We start from the raw sequence: 21,399 nt of genomic DNA on the forward strand, positions 1-21,399 counted from the left end.
CTTCCTTGGCATATCTGAAATGTTAACTCCTTAGCTCCCTGTCAGCAGGTGTGCCTGCTCTTTTCACAAGTTGGTGAAGGAAGATAGAAGTACAGCTAGTTAAACAAGTTCTACAAGCAGATTAATGAAGTAAGACTTTGAGAGAGTTCAAAAAGAGAAAAGAGAAAAAAAGTACGGGTGCCAAGATTCTGGTTAAACTTAGGTGAAATGAAAGGAAAAGAATTTCTGTTCTGTTAATGTGCTGGTTTTGTTTTATTTTGTTTTTTCCAAGACCTAGTACAAAGATTGAAATCAGTAGCTCTAGGGAGAGAAAAGCATCAGGTCATACGGAGGTCCTTGTCAGTTTTGACCATTGTCTTCTTTGGACATTTTCTTGTGTTATTTTTGTTTTGTTTTGTTTTTGAGATGGAATGTGACTGTGTCACCCAGGCTGGAGGGCAGTGGTGCGATCTCGGCTCACTGCAACCTCCGCCTCCCGGGTTCAAGAGCTTCTCCTGCCTCAGCCTCCTGAGTAGGTGGGATTACAGGCGTCCGCCACCATGCCCAGCTAATTTTCATATATTTTGTAGAGACAGTGTTTCCCCACGTTGGCCAGGGTGGTCTCGAACTCCTGACCTCAGGTGATCCGCCCACCTTGGCCTCCCAAAGTGCTGGGATTACAGGCATGAGCCACCGTGCCCAGCCCGTTTTCCTATGTTATTTGAAATTGTTACGCTGAGTTGTCTAGGAAAACATTTCTCATTTGTTTCTAAGGAGTTTATGGTTGGTTATATGTTTTTTAGTGAGCACCACCTTTGTTCTTAGCTAAGAGGGGACTCGTTTCTCAGGTGTTCATTGGCATCCTCTTTTTTTGTTTGTTTTTTGGTTTTGTTTGTTTTTGTTTTGAAACAGGGTTTTGCTCTGTAGCCTAGGCTGGAGTGCAGTGGTGCCGTCTCAGCTCACTGCAGCCTCCATGTCCTGGGCTCAGGTGATTCTCCCACCTCAACCTCCTGAGTAGCACTGCAGTCACGCACCTCCATGCCCAGCTAATTTTTCTATTTTCAGTAGAGACGGGGTTTTGCTTTGTTGCCCAGGTTGGTCTCGAACTCTCAGGCTCAAGCGATCTGCTCGCCTCAGCCTCCCAAAGTGCTGGCATTACAGGTGTGAGCCGCCACACCCGGTCCCCAGGCATCTGATTCTTACCATCACCTTTTTGAAATTAGATTAAGTTGCAGAGGGAGATAAAAGTGGTGATCCCTTCCATGTACATCTGACCCATCAATGTCCTGATGGGTGATAAACTCCAGGGAGGGCAGGGCTCGAGGGGCAAGCTCATGGGCACCCTGGGACCTCTTCTTCACGTGCCCAAGCCCTCTCTCCTACCCTGCAGCTCCAGAAGCAGCTGTCTGAGCTGGACGAGGACGACCTGTGCTATGAGTTCCGGCGAGAGCGCTTCACTGTCCACCGTACCCACCTGTACTTCCTGCACTACGAGTACGAGCCTGCGGCAGACAGCACGGACGTCACCCTGGTTGCTCAGCTGTCCATGGACAGGTATGGCAGACGGCCTCACCCACCCCAGTCTCCTCACGGCGGCGCTTTGCATGGAGGATAGAGAATGGAGAAGGGTGTGCTCGCTTCCGCAACACATAATAAAATTGGAGGATGGAGCAGGAAGAGATGGCGCACAGGCTTAGAATATTGAAGCCTGGGCTGGGGGCGGTGGCTCACGCCTGTAGTCCCAGCACTTTGGGAGGCCGAGGCAGGCGGATCACAAGGTCAGGAGTTTGAGACCAGCCTGGCCAACATGGTGAAACCCCATCTCTACTAAAAATACAAAAATTAGCTGGGCATGGTGGTGTGCGCCTGTAATCCCAGCTACTGGGGAGGCTGAGGCAGGAGAATTGCTTGAGCCCAGGAAGCAGAGGTTGCAGTGAGCCGAGATCATACCACTGCACTCCAGCAACAAAGCAACTGTGTCTCAAAAAAGTAAAAATAAAAAAAGAGTACTGATAAGGGTGAGCTGGGTCACATCCCCCCACCTCCCCAGCACTGAAAACCAAGGACTCTTGTCTTATGGTTGTTGTCTGAGGATAGATGAAAGGATCCATTCTTAAGAAGTAGAGCCCTACTCGAATTACGTCAGGAAGAGGGGGAGTGGGGAGACTGGAGCCACAATTGCAACTGGAAAGCAACTGCTGTTTCTTTTCCTTCTATGTGTATTGATGAAACAAACATCATCAAGCACTTCCAGGCAGTACTGACATGAGCCCCGCCCTGATGTAGCTTACAGGCCCACGCACTGCTTCTCAACCTTGTCCAGGGAGATTGAATCACCTCGGGAATTGTATAACATGTTCACGTCCAGGCTGCCTTGCAGAACAGTAAAATAAGGACCTTTGTAGGACGGAGCCCTTGGCATTGTTTTGTTTTAAGCTTATAATGTGTAGCCAGGTCTGAGAAGATGGAGCTAGTCACATAAACAGCAATACACAATTTTTAAAAATGACCGTAATTGCATAAGTGCTTGGAAGGCACCGGGAGAATAATCCCAATGCCAGCTTGGAGACCTTCTTTAGGTCGTGTGGTCGGGAGAAGGCTCTCTGAGGAAGGCACATTTCTACAGAGACCTGGAGGACAAGAAAAGGAGTCAGACATGCGAGTTATTGAGAGAAGAGTTTCCCAGGCAGATGAAATAGCAAGTGCAAAGGGCCTGTAGTGGGAAAGATACCTGCACATTCAGAAACGTCACAGAAGACCAGAGTGGCTGCAGTATAACAGGGGCTTGGGGGGAAGCAGCATGAGAGAAGACTGTAGGAGGTTAGACACTCATGAGATATCCTAAGTGTGGTAGGGAGTTATTGAACAAATTTATGCAGTTACCTAATGTAATTTTTTTTTTTTTTTTTTTTTTTTTTTTTTTGAGGCAGAGTCTTGCTCTGTCACCCAGGCTAGAGTGCAGTGACACAATCTCAGCTCACTGCAACCTCCACCTCCCAGGTTCAAGCAATTCTCCTGCCTCAGCCTCCCCAGTAGCTAGGACTACAGGCATCCGCCACCACCCCCGGCTGATTTTTTGTATTTTTAGTAGAGACAGGGTTTCACCATGTTGGCCTGGATGGTCTCAATCTCCGGACCTCGTGATCCTCCCACCTTGGCCTCCCAAAGTGCTGGGATTACCGATGTGAGCCACCACGCCCATCCTAATTTATATATTTTTAAAAACATCTCTGGCTGCCAAGAAGTGAATGGATGTGAAGCGCCAAGGTCACTCAGCCAGGGCTATGTGGCTTTTCTATACCTGGCCACTTCAGGTGCCCCTTCCCGCCTTGTCTGACTGGCTTCTGCTTCTGTTCACACATGGCCCACGGTGGCTGCCCTTGCCCCTACTCCCTCTTGTGTCATCCCCTGCAATTAGGTTCAGCTCCTACAATTAGGAAGGAAGTTTGATTCCTCATTCTGTGTTTTGAGCCACCTCAGAGATGCCATCGAGCCTATGGGTGAGATTCCATGGGATTGTTCTAAGGATTAAATGAGCTAATGCCTGTACAGTGCCAAGAACAGTGCCTGGGACATCATAAGTGTTCCATAAATACCAGGTGTTATTAGTCATGAATGACGAAAGAATAAACAAACAGATGAAGGAACAAATACCTGGACGCAAAAACGTTTTCGTAAAGGCACCTGAGAGCCCCAGGAAGTGAGAGGAACCTTGCGCTGGAGGCAACGTAGACTGATTCATATTGAAGATGACCTAGGGAAGTGGATTCCTTGCTCTGTGAGTCCCGCCACGTGCAAGCGAATGACCACATGCATAATTCAGTGGCTTCAGGGGCTGGCAGTCTCCTGGGGATTCACAGGCTCCAAGAGAACTTGGAGAAAGGCCACTGGGACTCCTGTGCACAGAGAACTTGCAGATCCTAGCAGGTAACAGGTAAAGTTTGACAGCATGGGACAAAAGAGCAAGGGACAGGCCCGGAGGCTCTAGCACCAGCTCTATGCTTGACCTGCTGGGAGGGCCCTAGCGAGGCGTGTCCCTTCTTGTGGCCACAGTTTTCTCATCTCCACATCCACGTGATCACTCAGCAAATACGGCTCACCATTCTGCACCAGGCACTTAAGGGGAGAGGAATATGTGTTAAAAGACCTATCCCTGTCTTTCAGGAGTATGCAGCCTATTGGGGGCTCAGGCAACCCATTCGTTTTCTCTTGTTAGGTGACAAAGTACCACACAATGAGCAGCTTACAAAGTACACCTTTGTTACCTTGTGGCCGCTCCGGGTCAGGAATCTGGAGGATGCTAGCAGGGCCCTCTGCCCAGGGTCTCAGGACTGAAATCTCAAGGGATTATCCAGGGCTGGGATGTCATCTGGGGATTGGCATCCACATCCACGCTCATTTGGGTTGCAGCAGAATTCAGTTCCATGATGGAGGTCCCGTTTCCTTGCTGGCTGTTGATGGGTGTCCCCCTCAGCTCCTTGAAGCCACTCTCAGTTGCTAGCCATGCAGCCCCGTCCCTACAGGGCAGCCCACTTCTTCAAGGCCAGCAGGAGAATCTCTCTCTGGCCCGTGACACCGGAGCCTTCTATAACATCACATGATCACAATGTGATATTCACAAGCCCTGCCCACACCTGAGAGGGCGATTACACAGGGCGTGTCCACCAGCAGGGTGGGAATCTGGGGGGCCTTCATAGAACTCTGCCTGCCACTGACAGGTAAACAGGTCTACAGTAGAATGTTGAGTTCTGAGTGGCGTGCAGGAGGTGCACCAATGCAATGAGATCCCACAGAGATGGAAAAAGGAAAAGGCAGGGAATATGTCCAAGGGAAGGCAGCACCTGAATTGAGTGGGAGGCTGGGTAAACGGAGAGTAGAAGGCACAGAAGGAGAGAAGGAAGGCTCCCCAAGGTAGTGCGTGCAGCATGTTCACGGGACAGAGAGGACGTCAGGCCCAGTGGGGAACACAATAGTGAAATGTGGTTAGGGCTTAGGGTGTAGGAGGGAGAAAGAGGAGAGCAAATACACATGGCCAGGTAGGCAGGGCTGGATCACAGAGGGCCTCAGGGAACCCAGGGGAGGTGGCCAGCCCTTCTGGCTCAACTCTGGCATCCTGTGTGGGGCTCCATAGGGACACCCAGCTAGTGTCCCAGAGTCACCCCTAAAATTCTCACGTCCCTTTGGCTTCTCACCCAAATTTCAGTTTGGACACCCAGGCTCCCCGCCACTAAGCAGCCACATCAGGAAGTCACCTCACCACAGAAGTCCCTCTTTCCACATGTGTGTTTCCTTCTCCTCCATGGCATTTATAGTAAAAAAAAAAAAAAAAAATCGAATACTCCACATCAGTGCTGAATGATGGTCTGGATTGGTCTCTTTTGACTGCACCTGGCCCCTCCCGTGAGCTACCTGAAACTCAGGTACTATAATCCGTGCAAATGAGAGGGTTTCACTTGAAGCCAGGTGCCCGTCTCTCCAACCATCGCTGGCTCTCTGTGGCATTCAAGCCTCCTGATAATGCATTCAGATTATCAGCAAAATATTCTGAGTCAAGATTAGTGGCCAGTGGCTACCAAAGAAATCTGATATACTTTCTAATCAAAGTAAAGAGTAGCGTAACAATGAAGGACACTTGGTCCCTGGAGTCAGGCACTGTGGGTTGTTTGTTGCCCTGTCACTTTGTTTTTGGACAAGTCACTTAACTTTTTTTTTTGGTTTTTTTTTTTTTTTGTCAGACAGTCTTGCTGTGTCGCCAGGCCAGAGTGCAGTGATGCAATCTCTCAGCTCACTGCAACTTCCGCCTTCTGTGTTCAAGCGATTCTCCTGTCTCAGCCTCCCAATAGCTGGGACTACAGGCGCACACCTACCACGCCCAGCTAACTTTGGATTTTTAGTAGAGATGGGGTTTCACCACGTTGAGCAGCATGGTCTCAATCTCTTGATTTCGTGATCCTCCCGCCTCGGCCTCCCAAAGTGCATCACTGAACTTCTTTAAGCCTCTGTGTCTTCATCTGTATTCTGAAAGTGATAATTATATCATTATCCTCATTATCCTCAAGGTTGTTGTAAAGATCAAATGAGAGAAGGCATGCCCAGTGCTTAGTCCTGACATACATTCAGAGGCTCCCTAAATGATACCAGTACTGTTGACCAGAATCGAAAGGACAGAGAGCCCCGGCTTCAAATCCCACCAACTCGTTCAATCCTCAGCTGGTGTTCTGGGCAAGTCACTTAACATCATTGGGTTTCTGTTTCCTCCTATAAAAGAAGGTTAAAATTACTTGCCTCATAGGGTCCTGGTTAGGAGTAAATAAGAGATCCTCTATAAAAGCCCTGAGCACGTATTTGACATCCAGTAAATACTGGCTAGACCTGAACGTTCTTACGCAGGCATGTGCACGTGATACTTATTTAGGACAGGTAAAGTGATGTAGTAGAAAAGAAAAAAAAGCAAGAATTGGATTCAAACTGCACTTGTGCCACTTCCTAACTGTGTAAGTTTGAACAACTTACTTACCCTTTTTTGAGCCTCACTTGACTCATCTATGAGATGTTGATAATGTCGCTAAATTCACTGATTCTTGTCTGTGTTCTACAAAATAAGATGTAAAGTGCCTAGTAAGTAGTTAATGTGAACAAATATTAATTTCTCTTAATGTTTCTCACCTCTCTGCTGGCTATAGAATTTGCTATCTGGAATTTGCAAACAAGTAGAACAAACATGTTTCTAGTTATTAACAGCTCAAACCCATCCTTCTGTATACACTTGTTAGCAAGAAGAGAATACAGGCAAAACCGAGTCCCTCCTTCTGTTGCCAGTGGGATCCATCCTTCTGGTCTGGACTGCAGACACAATCCATTTAAAAGAAAGCCTGTGGCCAGGCGCGGTGACTCACACCTGTAATCACAGCACTTTGGGAGGCCGAGGCAGGCGAATCACTAGGTCAGGAGATGGAGACCATCCTGGCTAACACAGTGAAACCTCATCTCTACTAAAAATAATACAAAAAAATAGCCAGGCGTAGTGTCAGGTGCCAGTAGTCCCAGCTACTCAGGAGGCTGAGGCAGGAGAATGGCATGAACCCAGGAGGTGGAGCTTGCAGTGAGCCGAGATCGCGCCACTGCACTCCAGCCTGGGCGACAGAGCAAGACTCTGTCTCAAAAAAAAAAAGTCTGGTCCCCACTCACGTCTGCAGCAAGCACCGACCATAGCGGTCTTCCCTTTAAAGCCTGGACAGCCCAAGTGTAGCAGACACACGATACCCACTCCTGTATTGTGACATGTATCGCCATCAGGACAATATCTCAAGAGAACCGAAGGGATTCCAAGCCCTAATGAGAGGTGCTTAGCGGGCCGCAATTAAAAATTATAAAGTGGCACTGCAGGCTGATGAAGAATGGTAGAAATTCCTGCAGCCACTTCCACTCTGTCAACACATCCGATTACGATGCAGCACGCTGACTGGTGCCTGTTAGATTGATTTTTAATTTAAGAAACGTTTCAGATGTGTTTGTAAACCTTCGAGTCAGAAGTAGGGTCTACGTGAATGCCACAACGAATTAGGAGAGCCGGCCTTCGCGCTCCCGTGCCCAGCTCTCTCTGGAATTCCGTTCAGAAAGAGTGAACGTTGCAACCGTGGCCGTGAAGCCAGGAGATCTGCTTCTCCTTCAGCAGCTCAGCACCCTTCCCTCCCGTCCCAGCAGAAGACACCAGTGGTGAAGGGACAGAGGGAGCTGATCACGAGGGGGTCACCTGTCTTCTGACACCTGTCCAGGGAGAGCCTGGTGCTTTAGTGTGTCTTTGACAAAGATGTTAAGTGTTGACTACAGTTGCGGGGCCTCATGGGAATGGCGGGTCACTTCTCTGCTCTCTGTGAGTGAAGGAGAGAGAATGCGCTGGGCTCACAGGGCCCCACTCTTTAGAACAGTGTTGCTTCAAGCCTGCTCCTGGGACCAGCAACACAGCATTGCATGGGAGCTTATCAGAAATACAGATTCTCAGACCCCACCCCAGACCTCCTGAACCAGAATCTCTTGGGTGGGGCCTGGAAATGGGGGTTTTAGTAAGCCCCCTAGGTGATCTTAAACAAGCTTACATTTGAAAGCACTGACCGTTCTAGAGAGCGAAAGGTAATTTTTTCTCCATGTAACAGGCAGAGTGATATTTTAAAAATGTAACTCAGGTCACATCATTGAAACCCTCAGATGACTTCTTGTTACATGTGGAACAGTGTCCCACCTGCCTGCTGTAGTCTTCAAGGCCCATCCAGCCTGGCATCTGTACAACCCCTCATACCTTCATCTCACCTCTGCCCCTCACTGTCCTGTGCTGCACCCACACTGGTCATGTCTCTTCCAGCTTGAACATGCTGAGCCCATTGTTACCCCAAGGGCCATCCCCTCTTCTTGGAAAGCTTTCCCCCAGACTTTTCACAATGCCAGATCCTTCTCATTATCTGCTGTAACAAAATGCCATAAATTATTTGATATATAAACAATGGAAATGTATTTATCACAGTGCTGGAAGTTGGAAGTCTAAGATGAAGGCTTCAGTCGATTTGGTGTCTGGTGAGGATGCACTTCCTGGCTCACAGAGAGTGCCTCACCACTATGTCCTCACATGGTGGAAGGAGCCGGCTAGCTCCTGGGCCTCTTAAAAGGGCATGAAGGCTGGATGTGGTGGCTCATGCCTGTAATCCCATCACTTTGGGAGGCCAAGGCAGGCAGATCACCTGAGGTCAGGAGTTTGAGACCAGCCTGACCAACATGGCGAAATCCCATCTCTATTAAAAATATAAAAATTAGCCAGGCGTGGTGGCACACACCTGTAATCCCAGCTACTCGGGAGGCTGAGACAGAAAAATCACTTGAACCTGGGAGGTGGAGGTTGCAGTGAGCCAAGATCGCAACACTGCACCCCATCCTGGGCAACAGAGTGAGACTCAGTCTCAAAAAAAAAAAGTCGGCGGGACACGAATCTCATTCAAGAGAGTTCCACCCTCATGACCTAATCACCCCGCTATTCAAACCTCTGGTTTGTTGACTGTCTTTTTTCCCCACTAGAATAAAAGCTCCTGAAATGCGGGTGCCTAGGCCCCTTGTCTGTATAGTATACCTGATGCATTGGAAATAACAAATTTGTATTAGGTGAAGACATGTTTCAGAAGCAGAAATAGCACCTAAGGAGGAAATAACAGCTGTCGTATACCGAGTACCTGCTGTATATCTAGCTTTGCACCAGACACTTTGTACCATTAACTCATTTAATCCTCAAATCCAACTAGATGTTGCTGCTTCACAAACTGCCCTGAGTCTTAGCAGCTTAGTACAAGAACTGGAATGAGCTTGTGATTCTTTGGATCGGCAGTGTGGGCTAGACTCTGCTGAGCTCATTCGCGTGTCTGCCGTAAACTAGGTAGCTTTCTGGGGGGTTGTCTGGCTATCAGCAGAGACCAGGGTTACACCAGGGCAAGGTGGTGTAGGGCTAGTTCACGTGGCAGCAGGCACAAGCCCGTTATCTCACCTCTGCTCATGTCGTGCTTACTAACAGCCCATGGACCAAAGCAAGTCATGTGGCCAGAATTCACGTGGGAGATTATTTCCAGAGGATATGGACAGAGGGAGAGGGATGATTTATGGCTATTTTGTAATCTACCAAAGGCATTATTATCCCCAAAATACATATGTGGAAATTGAAGCCCAAAGAACCGTCACTTGCCCAGGAATACTGACACAGCTCAGAGGACAACTCCAGGTCTCTCTGACCCCAAAACCTACAGTTACACGCTGTGTGATATGCTGCGCAGCCTGCCTCACGGGCCGTGCACCAGATTAGAATGGTCTGCCCTGGTGGGTGTCAGTTCCCTATCCCAGCAGACACTGGGTGGTCACTGCCTGGGCTGCTTGGTCCTACCGATGCTCTAGAATTCCTTCCAGCCCTGGTCTTCTGGGTTTCTGACCCAGCCATCTCCCTACCTGCTCCTTTATGACTACACAGACTGTGTGAGGCTTCCAGCCTTAGTGAGACTCTATGGAGTAGCCCTCGCCTGTTTCTAGATCTGCCAGACATTTGTGAGCCTTTGCCCGCCCCTCCCTAGATGAAGCAATGGTGGTCTCCATGGGGAGGTGGGAACCAGCATGGGACAGAGGCAGGCCTTCTGGGTTTAGGGTCAGCTCTTCCATGGACTCATCCAGCGAAAGAAAGCCTGGCCACAGAGCTTGGCATCAGCAAGAACTGCACTGGGACGACCCTTAGGGAACAGACGAGGGGAGAGAACGTGGGAGGTGGAGGTTGCAGTGAGCCGAGATCGCACCACCGTACGCCAGCCTGGGCAACAGAGTGAGACTCAGTCTCAAAAAAAAAAAAAAAAGTAAAAGAAAAGGGGTATGAACCTCATTCATGAGAGTTCCACCTTCATAACCTAATCACCTCCCTAATCAAACCTCTGGTTTGTTGATTTGTCTTTTTTCCCCACTAGAATAAAAGCTGCTGAAATGCAGGTGCCTAGGCCCCTTGTCTGTGTAGTATACCTGATGCATTGGAAATAACAAATTTGTATTAGGTGAAGACATGTTTCAGAGGCAGAAATAGAACCTAAGGAGAGGGCCGAGGGGATTGTGAAACTTTGAGACAGATACCAAGAGGGACTGAGGAGGGGAAGGAGTAGGGAGGCACTGACACCAGGAGGAGAACATACTCTTACTTGGGGAAACAGGCAATGAAGCTAAGGTATTTGGGAACTTTGTTCTCAGCCTAACTCCAATCCATATTAAATAATGACTTGGATCCAGGCTTTGGGGTTAGGTAGACCCGAATGTGAATCTAGGTCCTTCACTTTGTGACTGGGTGACTTGAAAGAAGTTATTTCATCCCCTTAAGCTTCCTTGCCTGTAAGATGGTGATAAGAATCTCAATGTTATAGTTACTATGAGGATTAAATGTGATAGCCACAGTGTGGCAAAGACATGGCAAGCAGCAGGTAAAGGGAGAGATGACTGAGATCATGATCACACCTTAAATATTACCATCCTTTATAGAAAGCTCCGTTTGTCACAGTTATTCAGGTCCTGGCAGGAAGGTTGGTTCTAAGGGACTAAAGATTGGAGAGATTGGGGCTGGGGGACGTAGAAACAGCAGTGCATTGTGTCACCATTCCATCTCACTTGTGGAGGTTCCACAGGACAACATCCAGCTGCGTTATCTCTAAAGCTCGACTTATTTTTCACGTGCAGAGCACCTTTCTTCTGAAAACCTTGAGTATTTTTTCTCTACTTTTTTTTTTTTTTTTGAGACAGTCTCACTCTGGAGTGCAATGGTGCAATCTCAGCTCACTGAAACCTCCGCCCCCCAGGGTTCCAGCGATTCTCCTGCCTCAGCCTCTTGAGTATCTCCTGCCTCAGCCTCCCAAATAGCTGGGACTACAGGTGTGTGCTACCACGCCTGGCTAATATTTTTGTATTTTTAGTAGAGATGGAGTTTCACCATGTCGGTCAGGCTGGTCTTGAATTCCTGACCTCAAACGATCCACCCACCTTGGCCTCCAAAAGTGCTGGGATTATAGGCGTGAGCCACCACGCCTGGCCTCTGTGTTCTTACTCTAAACTCTTGACTGAGCTTAGGAGAGGGACTGTGGCAGGTCACGGGGCAGGGGAAGGGTTCCTTTCTTGGAAAACTGAGACACAGAGGCGAAAACCAAGCCAATGGGAGAATCCCAAGAGGTGGTCCTCTCTTCATGCCCAGCCAAACCCCCCTCCTCCCGCCCACTTCCTTCAGCAGGTCTCATGTCTACATGCTGGAAATTATTCTTGCCTTTTGCTCTCCAGTTCTCAGAGGATTTGTACAAATGGCCTCTCGTGAAGCACAGAGTCCCCCACATTTGCAGAAGGTGAAACAGGTACAGGAGGCATAATTCAAAATTGCAGATCCTCAGAGCCCAGGAGAGGGCAGGCCCCCGCAGCAAAAGCCTGGCACAAAGTTCGGTGCCATTAGGCGTCATGGGGAATGCAGTGCCTTTGTAAGAAATGGCTCTGGTCAATTTGGTTAGCAAGCATTATAATGGATGAGAAATGGAGAGCATTTTGCACTGGTGAATATCTTAACCCTCCCAATTGAATGAGAAAGCTAATCTGGGCAGTGCCAATTCACAGAATTACTGAGAGAAAACTCTGGAAGTCATCAAAAAGGCCACTGAAAAAACATAGGTGTGCCCATTTCCTTTTGTTTAGAAGCATGGAAATGCATGCAATCGATTTCCTGGTAATGGTCCGAATAAAGTGGGCATTCTGACCAGGAGACTGCTGATTACGTACCTCTTGCTGGGTAAGGAAAAACAATTCAGGTAGGCTTTTACTGTTGCTTCGCCATAGATTTTATGTACCAGACACTTCTAACACCTTTGAAAGAAAATATCTTTATAGATTTATCTTCAGACATTTTTGCAGAACCCTCTGTTGCAAACAACCCCCCCTCTCCCTGGCTCAGCATCTCTCAGGTAGCTTTGCAAAGTTGACTGGTGCCCTGGGGTAGTAAGGGCTCTGAAGACAGTGATGAAGATGGCATCACCCCAGGTAGACTTTCGTTTTCAACATTCACATGTTTTTCTATTCCCTTTGTTAGTGTTATTTTTTTCTCACTGACTCCAAGGTCCCATCACGGTACCTGTCTCCACATGTCTAACCTCTCAGTGCAAGAGGCAGAGCCGACTGAACCTATGGCACCTCCATTCCTCCATCAGGAAAATGGGGAGAATGACAGCTAGTGCTGGGGTTGTTGAGAGAATTCTCGGAAGCTCCTGGCACATTGCAGCACATCTTCTATTATAGTTGTTGTTGCTCTTGTGTTTACTGTTTATTTTACCATTCCTGTAACTTAGTGGCCTCTTAGTTTGTCTAAGTCCTCTCTGGCTGGTCACTGTCTTAGGAGATCAGCAGAACTGTTTTATACGTTTGCAGAGAGACAAGTATAGGACTTTGGGGCTGGAAGGGGGTCTTCAGATCATTTAATATACTCACCACCCAGCTTTGAAATGAGGAGTCCAAGGCTTATAGTGGGATACGACTTGATATCACATGTTCAGTTGGAAGCAGGGAAGGACGAGAACCAGCAAGGTGTGTTGATGCCTGTTTTATAGGTAAAGGAACTGAATGAGTCACGTTGAAAGCAGGGATTTGATCCACAGCTGGTTGATCCAGCATCACTGGAGGCAAAGCCCCACGACAGGCCGGGTGGATGATGCATGGATGGCCCAGGTCCCGTGGCTCACCCTCCCTGTCTCTTCCAGGCTCCAGATGCTGGAGGCCATCTGCAAGCACTGGGAGGGGCCCATCAGCCTGGCCCTCTACCTGTCAGACGCCGAGGCCCAGCAGTTCCTCCGCTACGCGCAGGGCTCCGAGGTGCTTATGAGCCGCCACAACGTGGGCTACCACATCGTGTACAAGGAGGGCCAGTTCTACCCTGTGAACCTGCTGCGCAACGTGGCCATGAAGCACATCAGCACTCCCTACATGTTCCTGTCTGACATTGACTTCCTGCCCATGTATGGGCTCTATGAGTACCTCAGGTAAGGACCTGCAGGGGCCTGGCCATCAGGCCAGAAGGCACATAGGGCCTTGCAGTGCCAGGACCAGAAGGCCCTTAGGGTCATCGTCTAGTCCAACAGCTTTCTTTTCCAGATGGGGCAGCAGAGACCCAGAAAACGGAAGGGAACTGCCCACAGCCACCCAGCAATAGAGTTCTCAGTGAACAGACTGCAACCTGAGTTTGCAGAAGGAAATGCTGATAGCAGAGCTTGGTCCAGGAAGCATCTCTTTTTGCCTGCCAGTCTATTGCTTTTTCTGTAGCATCTATGAAAACATACCCTCCTCAGGCGGGCGCGATGGCTCACGCCTGTAATCCCAGCACTTTGGGAGGCTGAGGCAGGCAGATCACGAGGTCAGGAGTTCGAGACCATCCTGGCCAACATGGTGAAACCCCCTCTCTACTAAAAATACCAAAAAAAATTAGCCGAGCGTGGTGGCGGGAGCCTGTAATCCCAGCTCTTGGGAAGCTGAGGTAGGAGAATCACTTGAACCAGGGAGTCGGAGGTTGCAGTGAGCCGAAATCGCTCCACTGCACTCCAGCCTGGCGACAGAGCAAGACTCCGTCTCAAATAATAATAATAAAAGAAAACATACCCTCCTTCTTCCAGTTTTAGACCAGACAACCTTCATGTAACCCAAGAAAGATTTATTGCCCAGCCTTTTAAACAAATCTAAGTGATGATGATGCCCTAGTACTTATGGAAGTGCTTGCTGTGTGCCAGACACTGTTCTGAGTGCTTCACAGATAGGATCTCATTTCCTCCCCCAGAGCCCCTGCCATGGGTGGTAATATGACCTTCCTTTTCTAAATGGGGAACTGTGGGACCGAGACCAGGAGCCGCTGGCCCAGGGTTACTCATCTAGTAAAGGGAAGCTGGGGTCGAAACAGCCAGTCTGACGGCAGAGCCAAGTACGTAAGCACCATCACGACTGCTTCTGTGAATCTGCAGTGTCCCTTTCCAGCTCCCCCGACGTCGTGGGACAGGGTGTCAGCAGATAGAGAAAGCACTCGGCTAATGGAAGGCTTAGATGGATGACTGTGTGAAGAGTGCGTTTATTATAGAATAGTATACAATTAGGACTGATAGGAACCTTGGAAGTCACATGGCCCAAAGGTCCCATTTCACACAAGAAAACTAAAGTTACACGGTATCATGGTGCAGTGACATTTAAAAAAAAATCCTTTATTTACTGCCATTGGTCAGCATGAATTAGGCCTATACCGAGTGAGTGCCTGCCTAGATCCAGGTACCATGAGAGGTGATTTGCATATATCATCCCATCGGTTCTGCACATCGAGCCCCAGAGGCAGGTATAGCTACCTGCATTCTACAGGGAGGAAGAGTGGGGCTCAGACAAGCAAAATAACAGTTCAAGTCCAGAGAGCTTGCGCCAGGGTGTGAACCAGCGTCTGCAGCCCCAGGCCTGCCGGTCATGCTGCTGCACATTGTTGGCCTGCGCTGGGGTTTCTATTTGTCCCAAACCAGACAGGGTCTGATTTCTTTCTCTCTTGTTCTCTTGCTCTCCCTCCCTCCCTCTGACTCTCTCTCTCTGTCTCTTAGTATCTTTCTCTTACTGCCTCTGTCTCTTTCTCTCTTAAAAGAGCTTCTAGGAGTGTTTAAACCTTCTGTAGAGGAGCCAAAGCATCGGTTTAGTCTGCGTACCCTCCGTGCCCTGCGCTCTCTGGAGCAAAGTTAGGCGGCCTGTGCTCTCTCTCCGGCTTCTGAGTCCATGTCCTTCCAGGGACATCTTCGGGTTTCCTAGTGTCAATCCTTCCCCCAGGGCGGGAGGAGTCCCTACCAGACTCTGTTAAAAACAGTAACGTGAGCTACCCCTAGGCAGCATGACCCTGAATCAGGGATGGAAGGTGCTGTGGTACCCAGCACCATCAGCCTTAACCCTTGAACCGCCAGGCTGCAGAAAGGGAACGCTCCCTCCAGCCCCAGCACCTGTGCCAGTGCCTGCTGGGTCTTGGAATCCAGTGTGTGGAGCCAGGGTGCCCCCATGTGGCCAGATAGGGCTTGCAGCCTCTGATCCCTGCAGATTCTGAAACTTGGGCAGCTTGCGGGATGACAGGCTCCCAAGGGAACAGATAGATGATGGGAGTGAGTGCCACCCTAGACCAAGAAAAGAGGCTTCAGGATTGGACCCCTGCCCGCCCTCCACCCCTCTGGGACTCTTCCTTCGCTCCAACCAATCGAAAGTGAGCTGGCCCCATATGAGTCTGTGGTCTCTATTCTCCCTGTGCAAGGACTGTTTAATTATTTGACCTCGTGGGCATCATGTTTTTAAAAACCATACACATGAATAGGCTGGGTTTTTTTTTCTTTGTCTTTCTATGTTTTTATTGATTAAAGACATCGTTCACTGCTAATGCAGACCCTACTTGATGTGAAGTAGCTCGTGTGTCCTTCTACTTAGCATTTGCTTAATGCAGAGTCACTTGAGGTGGTAGTTGGCCTTAGCCACCTTGTCACAAGAAGGTATGTGGTTCCTCTCAGAGGTTTTGAAATATTGCAAATTGCTTTTAAAACTTTATTACCTTCTTCCCAGACTTTTCCCAAGAATGCTGAGTACAATTCAATAGAGAGACCGGAGCCCTGGTCTCAAGGAGCCAGTCATCTCTCCACACAATTGTACAATTATTGCTTTAGGGAGGCAGGGAAGCTTACTGGGTATTCCTATTTTTCAAGAGGAGTTGGGAATCTGGATTTTCATACGAAATGTTTTCTTTAATGTTGGCAACTAATTTTTAAAAATTGGTTTTGGATGATGATTTGGAGCAAAAAAATTGTTTCCAATGCTGTTGAGGCCTACCAAATGTGTCTTCAGGCTGCCTTGACCCCTCACAACCCCACCCCAAACGATCGGAGTGTAACCACTGACCTAGACAATTCCTAGGGCACCAGAGTATTTATGAGAATCAATGAGGAATGTGATTCTCTTTGAAGTCCCAAATAAGCAGGCACTGTTCTTTTCATATGAAGTAATCACATCAACTTACCCTTGGCTTCAGGGACATTTTTTCAGGTGAGTCGACAGATTCGTTTCTGATCCAGACGTTACCAGTGGATGCCTCTTGTACACACCATAGCATCACTGGTGTGAGCTAAGGTTAAGGGTGCTGTTTGCTGTGGCAGCTGAGGACTCCAACGAAGCCCCCAGACCCTTCTAGAAACTGACTTCCTCAGCACTGATCTCCCACAAAATACCCAAGCTCTGTCAAGATATTAATATTGGCCAGGTGCAGTGGCTAACACCTGTAACCCAGCATTTTAGGAGGCTGAGGCGGGAGGATTGCCCGAGCCCAGGAATTTGAGACCAGCCTGAGCAATATAGTGAGACCCCATAGCTATGAAAACTTTTAAAAATTGGCAGGGCACCATGACTCAGACCTGTAATCCCAGCCCTTTGGGAGGCTGAGGCAGGTGGATCACGAGGTCAGAAGATCGAGACCATCCTGATCAACATGGTGAAACCCCATCTCTACTAAAATACCAAAAATTAGCCAGGCATGGTGGTACACGCCTGTATTCCCAGCTACTCAGGAGGCTGAGGCAGGGGAATCGCTTGAACCTGGAAGGTGGAGGTTGCAGTGAGCCGAGGTCACACCACTGCACTCCAGCCTGGCAACAGAGTGAGACTCCATCTCAAAAAAAAAAAAAAAAAAAAAAAAAAAAAAAAAAAATTAAAAAAATTGCCAAGCATTGTGGAGCACGCCTGTGGTTTCAGCTAGTCGGGAGGTTGAGACAGGAGGATCGCCTGAGCCCAGGCAATGGAAGATAGAATGAGCCATGATTGTGCCACTGCACTCCATCCTGAACAGCAGAGCAACACCCTATCTCAAAAAAACACATTTTTGAATTATGAAAAAGATGACAGTTACAAGTTATTGAGCCCTTACCATGCACCGGAAACCCTGCCAGTTGCGCTCTGTCATTACCTCTGTTCTTCACACTGCTCTTTAAGGTAACCACCATTACGGGTGACCAAACTGAGGCCCCAGAGAGGTTAAATGTTAGCGTTAGAGGAGGAAGAAAGCAGCTTTCCTCCATGCCAGACTGCTCACTCTGTCGAAGGGGCCAGGTTACTCCCAAACCTCCAGGGTACCAGAGCAGGCTGACTGGCAGCCCTCAGCTTGTACCCCCAAACACTTAATTATATCACCCTTTTTGGGGTTCTACTTAGTTACCAAAAAAAGTTAAGCATCTTAGCTCTTTGAGCAGTTGCTTACCAACAAGCTAATAGTACAGCCATAACAAACAGATCAATTGGAAAATAATGGAATCAGCTGTATGCATGGACAGTAGCTGCAGAGTTTCACTAAAATCTCCTTCCAGCCCCTTCACCTGCTTTTTCTAAAGAATGAGCTCCTGGATGTCCAGCTTTCACTCTTGATCTCAGAAATGTCAAGTGAAAGTCAGCGGGGCATGACAGAGGTTGCGCAGGCTTGCCTTTGAAGCCAGGTTCCACAGCACTAATCAAGTGTGTGACTTGGGGGCTGCTTGCTTCATCTCCCCATTCTTTCACTTCCTCAGTTAACATAGGAGCTAATCATAGCCTCCTGTGGGGTTATGGTGGGTGCCCAGCAGGAGTTCATTTTCTGCCCCTTGGCCTATTCCGTATTGGGCTTCTGATAGGACTTCTGTGCTAGGCCCCTGCCCCAACCCAACCCCTGCCATTGCAAACTCTGCCACCTTCTGTACAGCCTGGGTAGCTTCATGTGACCATCAACATTTTTTCTCTTTCTGAAAATGAGAAACTATATATTGATACTCATTCTTTCAAAAACGATGTAGCGAGTATGTACTATGTGCCAGGTAGTATACTACATTGTAGGTGACGTTGCTGTCCCTGGGCGTCATTCAGACCTGCATTTCAGTGCAGAGGACTCTCCCTCCCTTTCCCTTCCCTCTTTCCCTTCCCCTTTTTTTCTCCTCCCCCCTCCACACCTTTCCTTCCCTTCCTTTCTTTCTCTCTCTCTTTCTTTCTCTTTCTCTCTTTTCTCATTTTCTCTCTTTTCTTCCTTTCTTTCCATGTTTCTTCCTCTCTCTCTCTCTCTCTCTCTCTCTCTCTCTCTCTCTCTCTTGCTCAGGCTGGAGTGTAATGGTGCAATCATGGCTCACTGCAGCCTCAACCTCCCCCGGCTCCAGTGATTCTCCCACTTTAGTCTCCCCAGTAGCTGGGATTATAGCCGTGCACCATCACTCCCGGCCTTTTTTTTTTTTTTTTTTTTTTTTTTTAACCATTTGTAGAGACAGGGTTTCGCTGTGTTGCCCAGGCTGGTCTTGAACTCCTGGGCTCAAGTGATCCGCCCTCCCAGGCCTCCCAAAGTGCTGGGATTACAGGCAAGAGCCACTGCTTCCGGCTTCTCTCTCTCTTTCCTTTTCTCTTTCTTTCCATGTTTCCTTTCTCCTTTCCTTTCCTTTTTCCTTTCCTTTCCTTCTTCTTTCCTTTACTTCTTTTTAGACACAGGGTCTTCCTCTCTCACCCAGGCTGCAGTGCAGTGGTGCCCTCATAGGTTACTGCAGCCTCGAACTCCTGGGCTCAAGCAATCTTCCTGCCTCAGCCTCCCAAGTAGCTGGGACTACAGGTGTATACCACCATGCCCAGCTAATTTTTAAATTTCCTTTTAGAAAAATAAACATAACCCAGACCATATTGTCCAGGCTAGTCTCAAAATCCTGGGCTCAAGCAATCCTCCTGCCTCAGCCTCCCACAGCCCTGGGATTACAGGCGTGAACCACCGTGACTGACTGATGCTGAGTACTCTTTATTTGGAATTTATTTAACCTTGGGAAATGCACTAAACCTCTCTAACTTGCTTTATCTGTGAAATGGGAATCATACTGCGTTTTCCTCTTCCCCAGTTCTTAAGGAACTGAGAAGATTAGAGCTGATAGTATTTGGAAAGCACCCAGGAATGCCCGAAACATTCTTTGTTCCATGTGTCTGCGTGACCAGGCACTGTTTCAGGTGCTGGGGCTAGAACAGTGAACAGGGGAGACAAAGTTCTGGCCCTCAGAGGTTTGCACCCTGGTGGTCATTGCAACTGTATGTGCCATTGCTAGCATCAGGATTCACACAGATATGAGGCTGAGAGATACAGGAGCTTAAACTAACAAGCGAATGGCCCGATGTGGGTGCATACTGAAGGTCTCTAAATGAGGAGCGAGAAGGGCCTGAGACATGGTGGCATTTCCAGGACCTGGACAGCTTCACTCTACTGAGACTTTCCACATTCATGAGACTGGTACAGGTTTCCGACCTTTCGCTGACCCTGCAGAATCCTCATCTTCTTTTTTTTTTGAGATGAAGTCTCGCCCTTGTCCCCAGGCTGGAGTGCAATGTCGGTCACTGCAACCTCTGCCTCCCCAGTTCAAGCGATTCTCCTGCCTCAGCCTCCTGAGTAGCTGGGATTACAGGCACTTGTCACCACGCCCGGCTAATTTTTGTATTCTTAATAGAGATGGGGTTTCACCATGTTGGCCAGGCTGGTCTCAAACTCCTGACCTCAGGTGATCCGCCCGCCTTGGCCTCCCAAAGTGCTGGGATTACAGGCGTGAGGAATCCTCATCTTTAATCCATGCCCAAAATGTAAAGTACCTCTACTGTCCTCACTGCCTTTGCCTTCTTGGGGACAAACCCTTTTTTTTTTTTTTTTTTTTTTTTTTTTTTTTTGAGACAGAGTTTTATGCCGCCCAGGCTGGAGTGCAATAGCGTGATCTTGGCTCACTGCAATCTCCGCCCCCCAGTTTCAAGCAATTGTCCTGCCTCAGCCTCCCAAGTAGCTGGGATTACAGGCACGTGCCACCACACTTGGCTAATTTTTTTGTATTTTTTAGTAGAGACGGGGTTTTGCCGTGTTGGCCAGGCTGGTCTCGAACTCCTGACCTCAAGTGATCCGCCCACCTCTGCCTCTCAAAGTACTGGGATTACAGGCGTGAGCCACCGCACCCAGCACCCCTCTTGAGGACAAATGTGCCACACTGGGTAGAGACTATATTCTGACACTGTGTAGGAATGCCAGCTTTCTGTTCGATTCTTTTCTCCCCGGCTTGACATCTAACCACCTACCCCTCACATTTTCCCTGGCACATCGTGGTTGTTCTATAAATACTTGTTGAATGAGTGCAGACACGTGAACAAATCCAGGTAGAGGTGGCACCAGGCGAAGCTGACTGGCTGTCTGCCCGGAGACATTACCAGGTGACATTTCCTTGGGCTCATTCATTGTTTTAACTCTGCTGTATCTATAACATTTAACATTTATTGAGCACTTACTATGCACCAAGCACTGTTAGGAGCCCTTTCACCTGTGTTTTACCATTAAAGCCTACCGCAATTCATCTTACAAATGAGGATGTTCAGGCTAAGTAACATGCCCACGGGCACAGCAGTACTAAAAGGATAAGTGGCGGGCTGGGCACACTCGCTCACGCCTGTAGTCCCAGCACTGTGGGAGGCCAAGGTGGGCAGATCACCTGAGGTTGGGAGTTCAAGACCAGCCTGACCAACATGGAGAAACGCCGTCTCAACTAAAAACACAAAAATTAGCTGTACATGGTGGCGCATGCTTGTAATCCCAGCTACTCAGGAGGCTGAGGCAGGAAAATTGCTTGAACCTGGGAGGTAGAGATTGCAGTGAGCCGAGATCACGCCATTGCACTCCAGCCTGGGCAAGAAGAGAGAAACTCCATCTCAAAAAAAAAAAAAGAAAGAAAGAAAAAGGATAACTGGCTCATCTTAGGCTTACCCATAGGTGTTCTATGCTTAGCCTGTTTATTGATCCAGTTGCCCAATAGGCCCATCTTCTCTTCATCATGATGGCCATGACTGTCA

General features: G+C 48.5%; 1 protein-coding gene across 2 annotated transcripts in view; it reads left to right on the forward strand.

Annotated features, from left to right (window-relative positions):
• Positions 1–21,399, forward strand: part of LARGE1 (LARGE xylosyl- and glucuronyltransferase 1) — a 634,203-nt gene that overhangs the window by 590,526 nt on the left and 22,278 nt on the right. For both annotated transcript variants that reach the window (XM_010371404.2, XM_030915190.1), the window contains 2 exons: positions 1,370–1,533; positions 13,260–13,538. In XM_010371404.2, the coding sequence (XP_010369706.1) occupies positions 1,370–1,533; positions 13,260–13,538 (443 nt within the window). The remainder of the gene's footprint in view (positions 1–1,369; positions 1,534–13,259; positions 13,539–21,399) is intronic.

The sequence above is a fragment of the Rhinopithecus roxellana genome, chromosome 13 (assembly GCF_007565055.1).
Source record: "Rhinopithecus roxellana isolate Shanxi Qingling chromosome 13, ASM756505v1, whole genome shotgun sequence".
In the NCBI taxonomy this organism is placed as follows: domain Eukaryota; kingdom Metazoa; phylum Chordata; class Mammalia; order Primates; family Cercopithecidae; genus Rhinopithecus; species Rhinopithecus roxellana.